The 13,378-nt window shown below is 39.3% G+C and overlaps 2 protein-coding genes across 2 annotated transcripts; one reads left to right on the top strand and one right to left on the bottom strand.

Annotated features, from left to right (window-relative positions):
- Positions 1-453: 453 nt before the first annotated feature.
- LOC107611436 (uncharacterized) lies at positions 454-1,524 on the bottom strand. Its single transcript, XM_016313360.1, has one exon. The coding sequence runs from the start codon at positions 1,522-1,524 to the stop codon at positions 454-456; it is 1,071 nt and encodes a 356-aa protein (XP_016168846.1).
- Positions 1,525-6,098: 4,574 nt separating this feature from the next.
- Positions 6,099-6,818, top strand: LOC148549770 (uncharacterized). The gene has a single exon (XM_088495778.1). The coding sequence runs from the start codon at positions 6,099-6,101 to the stop codon at positions 6,816-6,818; it is 720 nt and encodes a 239-aa protein (XP_088351904.1).
- The last annotated feature ends 6,560 nt before the right edge of the window (positions 6,819-13,378 follow it).

The raw sequence follows: 13,378 nt of genomic DNA, 5'->3' as shown, positions 1-13,378 counted from the left end.
GCCACACAACCCTCAAGACCTCAATTCAAAGTGGTTACATCTCACATACCAACTAAGAATGTATTGATCAAAAGGATTATGAGAGAATAGCCTTAAACTGAATTCCATGATCCCTTTCTCAAGGCTCACATGTAATTTAAGTAGATCCAATCCCCCTTTTGGTAGTAATTGGATCTATGAAGCACAAAGACTCTCTCTAAAGCAACAATAAAAGAAGAATTGAAGATGGAGAATGAAATTAATTCAATCCATTGAATTACAATAGAGCTCTCTTTCCCAATGGAAAGAGTTAGTAATTCACAACAAAATATTTACAAAAGTAAGAAAGGAAAGAGAAGATGATGGTGAAAAGAGAGGGTCCGAAGACTCCCTCCCCAGCTGCCTTAGTCCAGCATTCCATAACTTCATCACCTCCTTCTGAACAACTTCCTACATAGTTGGGTTAAGCCTCCTTTAGGGTTGTACCACTAGTCTTGGGTCTTCTTCTAGCAAGATCTTGTGCATGCAAATAGCAGGGCTTATACCCTTAATGTCATCAATTGTCCATCCTAAAGCTGTCTTGTGAGTTTTCAACACCTCAATCAGTTTGGCTTCGTCTTGCGTGCTCAAGGATGAATTAATGATTACTGGAAGGGTATCCTCTCCACCAAGGAAGGCATATTTGAGGTTGGGAGGCAGAGGCTTTAACTCTTGCTTTGGTTCCCCTTCTTCCTTAGCTTCACTTAAATTTACCAGTGCTTGTGTCTCGTTTGAGTCTTCCTCCTCTATGTCTTGAGCTTTCCCTTTATGGTCTTCATATTGGTTTGCTTCAAGTGCTTCTTCAACCAGAGTGTCCACCATGTCAATCCTCATGCAATTTTCTTTCTTAGCAGGGTATTGCATTGCCTTGAAAACATTGATAACCATTTGCTCCTCATGCACCCTGAGAACCATTTCTCCCTTCTCAACATCAATGATTGCCCGAGCTGTGGCCAAGAAAGGTCTTCCAAGGATAATTGAGTTATTCCCTTCCTCATGCATGTCTAGGATCAAAAAGTTAGACGAAAAAATAAACTTTCCAACTTTTACTAATAGATTCTCCACAACTCCATTTGGTATCTTGAGAGATCTGTCAGCAAGTTGCAATGACATTCTTGTAGGCTTGACCTCTTCTATCATCAATTTCTTCATCATGGCAAGAGGCATTAGATTAATACTTGCTCCCAAGTCACAGAGTGCTTTATCTATTGTCATGTTCCCTATAGTGCATGGTATAAGGAAGCTTCCTAGATCTTTAAGCTTTGGTGGAAGTCCCTTTTGAATGATTGCACTACATTCTTGGGTTAGGACCATAGTTTCTTTTTCATGCCAGCTTCTCTTCTTAGTGATAAGTTCTTTAAGAAACTTTGCATATAATGGCATCTGTTCCAAAGCCTCAGCTAATGGAATGTTGATTTCAAGTTTCCCAAAGATTTCCAAGAATTTGGGGATTGTTGATCCCTCCTTCTTTCTGTAGCCTCTGTGGGTAAGGGAGTTTGGGAACATAGGGCTTCACTCCTCCCTTCCTTTCCTCTGGTTGTGGCTTCATGAATTGGTTGCCTTTTGTAAGAACCAAGACTAATTAACCGCTTAATTAGATAATTAATTGCCCCAAAATAGAGTCTGAAAGGTTAGAGTGAGAATTTGAGGATTTAAATGTGATTTTTAGACTCAGTAAGTTTTTCTGAGTTAGAAAATGTGTTTTCTGTGAAAAACTGCAAAAAAACACAAACCAACAGTTGAACCGGTTGAACCGGTTCAAGTCTGCCTGGTGCTGCGCGAGGAAAAGTGAAAACCGTCAAAAACTTTAGAAAAATAATAGAAGCCGAAAACGGGGCGTTAATTTTAAAGGTTTGGCCCGAAGTTAGGCTGAACGGGCTAAAAACGCTAACGGTTGGACCGAGCCCAAGTTGGGCCCAAGCCCAACATATAAAAGGTTCATTAGTGAACCCATTCAGCACATTAACACTTAAACACACACACTCATGCTGAAAGGAAGAGAGGAAGAAGAAACCCCATTGTTAATATTCACTCTCAACTTCACAAGCCCATATCTTGAGCTATAGAGCTCCGATCGCCGTACCGTTTACGACCACGTGATCCTCGTGAAAAGCTCTACAAAACCCACCTGAGAAATGGGTAAGGAAAGCTCGAATTCCTCTCAATTCTTTTCTTCAAAATTTTGAGTTCTTAGGATTTTGTATTGAATGAATTTTTGTGATTTTGAGTGTTTAGGTGCACTCTAGACTTTGATTACCATTGGAATTGGCTTCCAAAACTATTGAAAAAGGTAAGAGGTCTTGAAATCTTGTGAAATTTTAATTATAATGATCCCTAGGTTTATTAGTGGTGCCTTGTGTATATATAGCTTGATTATTGTGAGTTTGGAGCTTGTTAGTGCTTGTTGGAGTTACATTGGAAGCTTGGATTGTGTTGGAAAGCTTGTTGGTGATTATTGTGTGCTCAATTTTGAGTTTTGGCATATTGGAAATCGGCCAAGGTATGTTTTTGGTTTCCTCTATGTAGTATATAATATTCATGGACACTTAGGCTAGTGACCTATAGGATAGGTTTGATTTGATGTGGTTGTTGATGTTGATTGGTTGAATGAGGTTTGATGAATTAATATTGGTAATGTTGTTGATTAATGATGTTGAGATATGATGCATTATGAGTTTTGATGAATGAATATTATTGAGTTTTAACATAAAGCATGAATGAGTTTAATGATGGAGATTGATAGTGATATAATGAGGATGGATGCATGTGATGGTGGGAAAATTGTTTGTGATGTATATGTTTGAAAATTGAGATTGAAAATGATGAAGTGTGGTAGAAAATTTTATATGAATGGTAAATTGCGACCCAAGACGGTAGATTGTGTTGAAAATGGGAGTTTGGTATTGTTTTGGTTGGATGTGGTCTGAGGATTTTGGGAAGTTTGGTAAATTGTGATTTATGGTAAAAGTTGGTTTTTGGTGAACTTTGTTTGATCATAACTTATGCCTCGGTTTTCAAAATTCGTTGAAAATTGTTTGAAATTAAAGCTCATTAAAAACCCTTCAAATAGGTATAAAGTTTGTAACATTTGGGTTTTTGTAGAGGGAGTTATAATCATTCAAAGATTGGTGTAAAAACCTGAAATTCTACAAAGTTACAGAATTTTATGATTTCTGGTATATGCGCACGCATAGCCTTGTGCACAGACACAACCCTGCGAAAATTTTAACATGTGCGCACGCACAGACCTGTGCGTCCGCACACGCAGGGGAAGGCTCACTGTTTGCATCGCCAGCACAGCTTGTGCGCGCACACACCAATGAGGAATTGCAACCTGTGCGTACGCACAGCCCTGTGCGCACGCACACGTTGGGAAGGTCAGTCTGTTGGGGGCGCTAGCGCAACTTGTGCTAGCGAATAGACTTATGAATTTTCGTACCTATGTGTACGCACACCTCTGTGCGTACGCACTCTTTTAAAAAATCTTCCTGGACGTGCGCACGCACAACCCTGTGCGGACGCACATGCCCTACTTCTCAAATTTAACTTTGTTTTCAACTATTTCACCTTTCCAATAAGATTGTAAGCTTCTATGACACCATTTTAAGACTTTTGGGCTTAATTTTGAGTATGAGAACATGGGAAATAACCTAAGGGTTTAGTTGATGATTATTATGAAAAATTAGAAAACGGAGGCTTAGGTTTCGGGTGTACTGGGGATGTGTTTGTTGGCGTGTGAAGAATGATTGGTATGTGAAATGAGAACCGATGAACTGTTGAGTTCGGAACTGAAATGTTGATTGACAGTAGTTGAGATGAGTCGAGGACTCGGAAATGGAAATGTTGATGTGAGAGTGGTTGAGAACGAGTCGAGGACTCGAATGTGCAATGATGAATCATTGATGTATTGAAAATGTTTTATGAAAAACCACTGAACTTCTGTTTTAACTTGAGATTATGAGACGCTATGCGCTCAGCAGGGACGGTGGTTGGATCCCGCCTGTCGAGGTAGCAGTGGCGACGTAAGGACGGTGGTTAAATCCCGCTTACGTTGAGATGTGAGGTCTGTGGCAAGAGTATCCCGCTCGCATCCCTTCGGATCTATAGAGTGTGCAGGCGCAAAACCCTAGACAGTGATCCGAGCACTATATCTCGGGGGTTCCTAATGATGATTCCGAAGGGCAACATCTCCATTGAGATGTGTCGGGTTGGCAGTTGAACCGACAATGTGATATCACAGCCAATAGGGCAGGCATTCATCATGTGCATTTTCTATCTGCTTGTTTGCTTTGCCGACTTGTAATTGTATGCTTAATTGAATAACATGCTATTTGCTTACTTGAACTACTTGTATTATATGCTTTTACTTGTGTTTTACTTGCATTGTAATTAATTGTGATTTCTATTGGGATTGAGGAGGCTCGGAAGGCAGTGGCGATGGGATCGCGTGGAGGATAGGTTGGTGAAGGCTGTGGGACAACAGAGACTATTAGAATAGAAAATTCCCTAAGATAGATTTCCCTTTTATTGTATTATGGTTTAAATTATGCTTTACTGTTTTTAGTGTGCTCTAAGATTGAATCTCGTGATGGATATGAAGTCTAGGATTGCCTTTGGCGTCCCGGGGTCTTATGTCTTACATCACTGGGCACTGTTACCATGCTGAGAACCTCCGGTTCTCATACCATATTTCTGTTGTGTTTTTCAGATGCAAGTCGCAACCCACCTCGGTGAGTTTCTTGGATGGTGACAGAAGCGGAGGATCCTGTTACTCTTGGAGTCTTTTTTATTTATTTTGTTTATACATCTCTCATTTTGTATTTTGCTTTAGCTTACAGGCATGTATTGAGAGAACAAAACTTGTATAAGCCTTTTTACACTTCAGATTTTTTTTTTTGTCTATATATATGACTAGCCGGCTTATACTATGATATTTTGTTATATTGTATCTATTTCTTGAGCTTTAAGTTAGAAGCTTCGTTAGTACGTTTCGTGCTTTTCAAATCCAGTTTTGGAGCTATATCCTTCATCAGGCTTCTAGTTTATATTATTCTTTCTATATATTATATGTATGAGATTTAGAACTGTCGTAACCTTTGATTAACCTTTGATTTACGACGCGAGGTAAAGCTTAGGCTAATTAGGGTGCTATATTTAGTGGTATCAGAGCGGTTCGTCCTCCTGAGCCTGAGGGATGGACCGATTGTGCTTCATTGCATACTCTGTGTGTCTTTTTCTTTGATGCTATTAGGTTATCTATTTGATATTGCATAGAATGCTTGTTTGTGAGTGCCTGATTGGGATAATTGAAGCACTAGGCTTTTGATATTGAGACTGATCACCTTGATATTGATTGTTTGGTGTAGACAGGAACCCTAATGGCCACTCGCAGAAGAGGTCAAGCCTGTTCACGAGAAACTAAACATGAGCAACCGGCTGACAACCATGCCAAATTCATGGCAGCCATGGCTAATTTGGCGAACACCATGGAGGCAAATGCTACTGCGACTCTGCAAGCTGTGTAGAGGTTAGGCCAACCGGCCGGAAACGGAAACGGGAATAGAGAAGGAAATGCGAATGACAATGCTAAGGGAAACGGCGATAATACGGGAGTTGCCCCGATGACCTTGGCGACTTTCCTCAAGGTTCATCCGCCAATTTTTCGAGGATCAACTAATCCTACCAAAGCGGACAACTGGTTCCAGGCTATGGAGCGTGCTTTACAAGCACAGCATGTTCCAATCAATCAATATATTGAATTTGCCACTTATCAGCTTGCGGGAGAGGCCCAGCACTGGTGAAAAGCTGAGTGCTGCTTTCTACAGCTTCAGAACGCTGATGTTCCATGGGATGTGTTCCAAACGGCCTTTTATAAGAGGTATTTTCCCAAGTCTACAAGGAAAGCAAAGGAGATGGAACTTATGCAGCTGAAGTAAGGTTCCTTGTCAGTGGCAGACAGCACAAGCAATTTCGAGGAGCTTTGTAGTTTTTCTAGGGTATGTCAGGGTGCCCCGGAGTCCTATGAGAGCTAGAAGTGTATTAAGTACCAGAGGGGGTTGAAGGACAACATTATGACTGCTATGGCCCCAATGGAGATTCGTACTTTTTCTGACTTGGTGAACAAGGCGAGAATGCTGGAAGAGTATGCCAAGACGGGAGCTTCGTCCAAGGAAACTCACGAAGGGAGTTCTAGTCGGGGACGTGGCAAGTATTTCCATCCGAGGGGTCAAAGTTTTAAGAGAGGAGGATATGTGCCTCAAGGTCAAGGAGGCTTCAGAAAGAACACCCAGGATCAGTTTCAGCGTGGCAAAGGGAGAGGAAATCAGAGTAAGATTTCTCCGGATTTGACTTATGTGCGTTGTGGGCGTTTTCATCCATATGACTCATGCAAGGTTGCTTTAGGTGGTTGCTTCAACTGTGGACTGCCTGGCCATATTGCGAGGGATTGCACTCGTGGGAGGAACCCGAACGAGGGCCAGAGTCAGCATCAAGGTCAAGTCTTTGCTGTGAACGCCAAGGATGCTTCTAAGGCAGATCCTTTGATGAGAGGTATATGCTTAGTTGGTGATAAGACCTTAATTGCATTATATGATACCGGAGCATCGCATTTGTTTATTTCATTTGCTAAAGTTGAGGAACTAGGCTTGAAAGTGTCAGAGTTAGCATTTGATCTGCATGTACATACTCCGCATCAGACGGTTATGACTAGGTCAGGGTGTAGGCAAGTAGGTTTCAAGCTTGAAGGTAGAGACTTCGTGTATGATTTGATCTGTTTACCAATGGTTGGGTTGGAGATGTGATGAAGGAAAAATTGTACGTCGGTAAAGAATTTCACAATTGAAATCTCGTTGCAAGTATAGTTCTCAATAAAAAATTTTGTTTATCACAAGTACAAACCCAAATAAAAATAATAACCAAAGTATTCAAACCTCGGGTCGTCTCTCAAGGAATTGCAGGGAAGTGTTCTTGTTATTGGTTATGGGACAAGTATATTTTTGGGGTTTTGAATAAAGGACATAAGAGATAAATTGCAAGAAAGTAAAAGAAACTCAAATGTAAAAAGGTCTTGGCAAGGGTTGATGGTTAAGGATCTTTATCCTTGTTACTAACCACAACATGATAATTGTAAGGATCAATCTCATTAAGTCATCCTCTAACAAGTAAAAGAAAGTCAAATGAGCTACACCAATCCCAATCCATAAGTCCTAGCCACCTTACTAATTGACTTAGTGGAAGCTAGAGTCAATGGACACCAATTATCAAGACTTGGACATTAGCAACTCAATTTCACCTAAGTTACCATCCCAAGCCAAGAACACAAAAATCTACTCTAAAATCCTTCCAAGCATTTAATCAAACACTTAGAATGCATAAAAGAAAAGCAAAATAAGATTTCAAGAAGTATAAATCTACAACTACCAATTGCAAGGAATTAACAACAACTCAAATCAACAATAAAAGAAACATCAAACATAAATTGCATTAAAGAGAAGTAGAAGAAACAAGAGTGTATCAACAACAAAGTAAACAAATACAAGGAGTGAAATACTAAACTAGAGAAGCAAAGGTAAAGGAACAAGAAATTAAAACGGAAAAGTAAATCAAAGCATGAATTAAACCTATATCTAAGAAATCCTAATCTACATCTAACCTAATTCTAGAGAGAAGAGAGAGCTTCTCTCTCTAGAAATTAACTTAGGCATGATGAAAACTCCACTATGTGCTCTCCCCCTTGACTCCTCTTGAATTCTGCATGTAATAGGCTCTGGAATGAGTTGGATCTGGGCCTGGGAAGCTCAGAAATTGCCCACAGCGTTTTCACTTTAATGAGGTCACGTGCGAGCTGCGACGCGTATGCGTGGGTCATGCGTACGCGTCGATTGGCATTTTCAATTCGCACACGTACGCATCTTGTCACGCGTACGCGTCACCATGCGACTCCATATTCACGCGTGGGCGTCGTTCCACGTATGCGCGTCGATGAATGCACTCCCAATTCTTGATTTTCCATGATTTCTCCACTTTGCATGCTTTTCTCTTCACTCCTTTGATCCATTCCTAGCCTTTTCAATCCTGAATTCACTAACAAACACATCAAGACATCTAGTGGAATCAAATGTGAATTAAAACTAGCAAATTAAACGCCTAAAAAGCATGTTTTCACACTTAAGCACAAATTAAGGAGAATTTATAAAACCATGCTCTTTCATTGAATAAATCTGAGAAAAGGTGATAAAATCCCCTCAATTCAGCATAAAATGCACCACAAAATAGTGGTGCATCAAATCTCCCCACACTTAAACTATAGCATGTCCTCATGCTAAACCAAGAAAGAGACACAGGGTATCATCATTTATTAAAATGTAAACTAACTAAATGCAATCTATCTATATGCAACTATCTAAATGAATGCAATTGCTTGGTCAAAATAAATCAATTCCCAAGAAAACATATATAAGCATAAGGGCTAAAAGTATGAACAACCAAGCCAAACCCACAATTGAATTGAGTTATTAAGGGTTTTACAATCTTGCAAGAAAAGAAATGATCATAGGTGAAAATATGCAATTGAGCAATCGAACCCTCACCGAATGTGTATCCGCTCTAATCACTCAAGTGTATGGGGTTAATTCACTCGATTCTCCCCTAATCATACTTTCCAAGATTTGTTTTTCATCTAATAATCAACAATCATTTCATGCATGCATACAAATATTATGAGGTCTTTTCCATGGGTTGTAATGGGGCCAGGGTCAAGGTAAGGACGCATATGGTCAAGTGGACTTGAAATTTGAATCTTTGATTAACTTAAGCTTCCCACCTAACCTATATAACAACCTATACAATTTCAAAGCTAACCTAACTACCCATTCTTCACTTTTTCACACACTCATGCATTCTTTTCTTGATCACAACTCATATGCATTGATTGTTATTGCACTTCACTTTGGGGCATTTTGTCCCCTTTTTATTGCTTTTCTTTTTCTTCCTTTTCTTTTTTTTTTCTTTCTTTTTTGATATATATATTTTTTTCTTATTTTGTATATATATATATATATATTTTTTTTTTCTTTTTTCAATAAAGTATATACAAAAGTATCAATGCATATGGTTTTACATTTAATTAACACATGAGTATGTACCCAATTCCCATGATTTTCAACAGGAATACAAACTACCCTTTTACCTCAACCAATGTCCCAAGTTTCCCCACACTTGAATGATACACACTCACTAGCCTAAGCTAATCAAAGATCTAAATAAGGGACATTTATTGTTTTTCGCTTTAAGGCTTGTAATGTGCTAAAATTAAAAACAAGAGGGTTAAAATAGGCTCAAAGTTGGCTAACAAAGGAAGATAAAAGGTAAGGCTATTTGGGTAAGTGAGCTAATAAAACAATGGCCTCAATCATATAAATGCATGTATACATGAAATAATAGACATAAAGAATCAAACAAATCAAAGATTGCAATCATAGAAAGAGAATAATGCACACAAGAAGGAAAAATAGTGGTTATAAGATGTAACCACGCAATTAGGCTCAAAACTCACATGCTTGTGTTCTTAGCTCAAAACATGTTCCACAAGATATAATTCAAGCAAGTTCAATGACAAATTTTTACTCAAATCAATTGGGGTGTCAATTCCCTATAGATAAATTTCGTGGAAAAATTTCATTATTTTTTACTATGCTTATTATGTATATAAATGCAAAAATAAGAAAATGCAACTAAAATCCTAAAAGACCTAAAAATGAAATGCAAAAGTGTTGGGATTAGAAATTTGTCACCCACAAACACTGACTGGTCGGACAACCTCCCCACACTTAAAAGTTTGCACCGTCCTCGGTGCATTCAAAAATGAGCAAGGAGATACATCGACTTGCCGAGTTGCCACCTTCAGCTGGTGGATCAACCGGTTGCTGCATGCTCTTTCTCCCGCTTCCGTTTTAGCTTATAATGACTCATCCTGAAAATAGAAGGCAGGATAGTGAGAAAAGTAAATGCAAAAGAAAGGAAGCATAAATTGTTGGAATAAGGTAATAATCACTAGAATCAAGTGAGTGACCCAACGTGTGACATTAATGGAGACTAGGTGTGTGAATTCTAAATTAGGCGCCTTTTAGAGCACACACACTATCATAAAGAGCTATGTCACAATTACACAAAAAGGAACATGCACTTCACTCATTCTAATGCGCTTGAGATGCTCTAAACTTGTAGGTTAAAACAACCATACAAGCAATAAAGAAGCATGAAAGCATTCAAGCCAAAAACATATGGATGCATATGATCAAGAAACACAATGCATTAAGATAAATGCACAACATTCGTCAAGAAAATTTCTAATCAAAGAAAAGAATTCAAATCACATGGTGGCCAAATCATGCAATTCAAAAGGTTTAAGAAGCTTGAGGGCAATGTCATTCTCTTGGTATGCACAGTTGTTCAACAAAAAAATTCAAAACCAAGTAGCAAACTATAACCTCAACAATTAAATCCAACAATGACAATTAACAACAATGAAGTTAAACTAACATCTCATCAATAATCAGCAGCAATAAACAGTAAACAAAATTAATAATCCAACACTTATAATGAAAAACAGAAAATTTAAACATAAAATAAACTTACTAACTAACTAACCAACCAAAGGAAATGGTGTTCGATGGTGATTGGTAGTGTCGGATGGTAGTTGAAGAAGGGGAGAGAAGGAAAGAAATAGAAAAAAGAGAAGAAAAGAAAAGTGGTAAAGAAGGGCGATCCACGCGTGCGCGTGATATGACGCGTGCGCATGGGGTGGTGAAATGGAGCGATGCGAACGCGTGGGTCATGCGTACGCATGATGGGTTATTCAGAGAGGCGACGCATATGCGTGAGGTGACGCGTATGCGTGGGCAGGCTTGTGCCTTGCGCACAAAGTTAGCACAAAGTGGGCACAACTCTCTAGATTTTGGCTGGGAGGTAAAAATTTTGGATCCACACGTACGCGTGGGTGACGCGTGTGCGTGGATGATCGAAAAGCTTGGGGTCACGCGTACGCGTGGGTGATGCGTACGCGTGGGTTGGTGCTCTGTTTTTCAAAATTTTTCCAAGTTCTTGCACCAAACCAAGTATTCCAAACCTCCAAACAGCTACCAAAATACCATAAAACCTTATTTAACATACTAAACTACCAAATAAACTCAACAAACCAATCAAAACATGAAATTAAGCTAGTTTTACCAATATTTACAAAAGAGAAAAATAAAAATATGTTACCACGGTGGGGTGTCTCCCACCTAGCACTTTTATTTATTGTCCTTAAGTTGGACTTATGGGGAGCTCCTCATCAAGGTGGCTTGTGCTTGAACTCTTCCTTGAACATCTACCAATGCTTGGACTTCCAATAAGCTCCATTCTTCAAAATTAATATCACCAAGTCTTGATGGAGTTCTTCACAAACTATGAGCTCCCAAAATTGATTCTCCTTGTGCGATCCGGAATCCTACACTTTGTTTTGACACCTGTTGATAAACCACTATTTTATGGTTTATCTTGTGCTCAATTGAGTGGTTTTATCAAGTCTTTGCACACTTATTCATACAAATTGCATGATATTACAATTCCTTCCCAATTTTACTCTATGGTTGAAAACTTGCTTCCTAAGCCTTTAATTTGTGTATTTTAATTCCCCTTTATACCATTCGATGCCGTGATCTGTGCGTTAAGTGTTTTCAGGCTTTATAGAGCAGGAATGGCTTAGAGGATGGAGAGGAAGCTTGCATAAATGGAAGGAGCACAAGAAATAAAGGAGACAAATAGCGAGCATCGACGCGCACGGATGGCTCACGCGTGCGCATGAAGTGGAGTTTGCACGACGACGCGTGCGCGTGCCTGACGCATACGCGTGACACACGAAGTTGACCAGCGATGCGTACTCGTGACTGACATGTACGCGTGACATGCGCTACCTACAGAAATCGCAGAAAATGCTGGGGGCGATTTTGGGCTGAGTTTGGACCCAGTTTTTGGCCCAGAAACGCAGACTAAAGCCAGGGAACAAGTAGAGACTCAATGATAAACCACTATTTTATGGTTTATATTGTGTTTAATTGTGTGGTTTTATCATGATCCTTACCCACTTATTCATTAATTTAGCATGCATTTATATTTCCTTCCTGAAATTATTACATAATTGAAAACTGCTTCCTAGAGACTTTTAATTATGCATTTTAATTCTCCTTTATTCCATTCGATGCCGTGATCTGTGTGTTAAGCGTTTCAGGCTTTATAGGGCATGAATGAGTTGGAGATTGGAAAGGAAGCTAGCAAAAATGGAAGGAACACAAGAAATTGAGGAGATAACCAGCGAGAAGTGACGCAGCCACATGACTCGCGCGACCGCGCGAAAGAGGAGAAATCGCAGTGACGTGGCCGCATGACTCATGCGACCGCGCGGATTGGAAAAGCACAAGCGACGCAGAGGCGTGGACGACGCGAACGCGTGGCAGGGAAAAACGCGAATGACGCGTCCGCAAGGATGACGCAATCGCGTGACATGCGCGATCTGCATAATCTGCAGAATTCGCTGGGGGCGATTTTGGACCCTATTTTGACCCAGTTTTCGGCCCAGAACAGCAGACTAGAGCCAGAGAACATGCAGAAACCAGAGACAACATTCATTCTACACAGTTTTAGTTTTAGATCTAGTTTACTCTTCCTCTAGGTTTTCTCTCTACACATTCATAGTTCTTAGGATTTAATTTTTTATTGCTCTTTGCATTGGGACACTGAGAAGAGTTATTACCTCATCAAGACTTCGTCATTCTAGTTCGTTTTCTTTACTTGGTTTACTCTTCCATGTTCTTTGCTTTGTTTAATTTTACCATTGGAATATTTTTAGGATTATTTAATACAAGGATCACTTTTATTTTTAATTGACTATTTTAATTTTTATTTACAATGTCTTTCTTTAATTCCTTTTCATATGCTATGAATTTTATATTCACAATGAGCGAGTAGTTCCCTAACTTGATGGGGAGTTGATTGAAAGGAATCCTTGAGTTGGAAAGCTTAAAAGAAAGATTGTAATTTGGTTTATGGTTGGATTGCCTTCTAGTCACTAACACCAATCTCTTTTAATTAAGTGGATTGCAACTTGTGAACAGACGTAGCATTCCAACTTGTTTGACTTTTCCTTACCTAGTAAAGGATAACTAAACAGGACAACCTTTAATTGTCAATTAATCTTGAGAGTATTCCAACAATAATAGGGATTCCAACTAATCAACTCCCAGTCAAGGCTTTTATTTACATTATTCAAATTCTCCAATTTAATTCCCTGTTTACTCAACTCAAACCTTTTTGAAAACCTCTG

This window comes from Arachis ipaensis, chromosome B8, assembly GCF_059453495.1.
Source record: "Arachis ipaensis isolate K30076 ecotype BB chromosome B8, ASM5945349v1, whole genome shotgun sequence".
Taxonomy (NCBI): domain Eukaryota; kingdom Viridiplantae; phylum Streptophyta; class Magnoliopsida; order Fabales; family Fabaceae; genus Arachis; species Arachis ipaensis.
The sequence above is the reverse complement of the archived record's forward strand: the minus strand, read 5'-3'. Positions and strand labels throughout refer to the sequence as shown.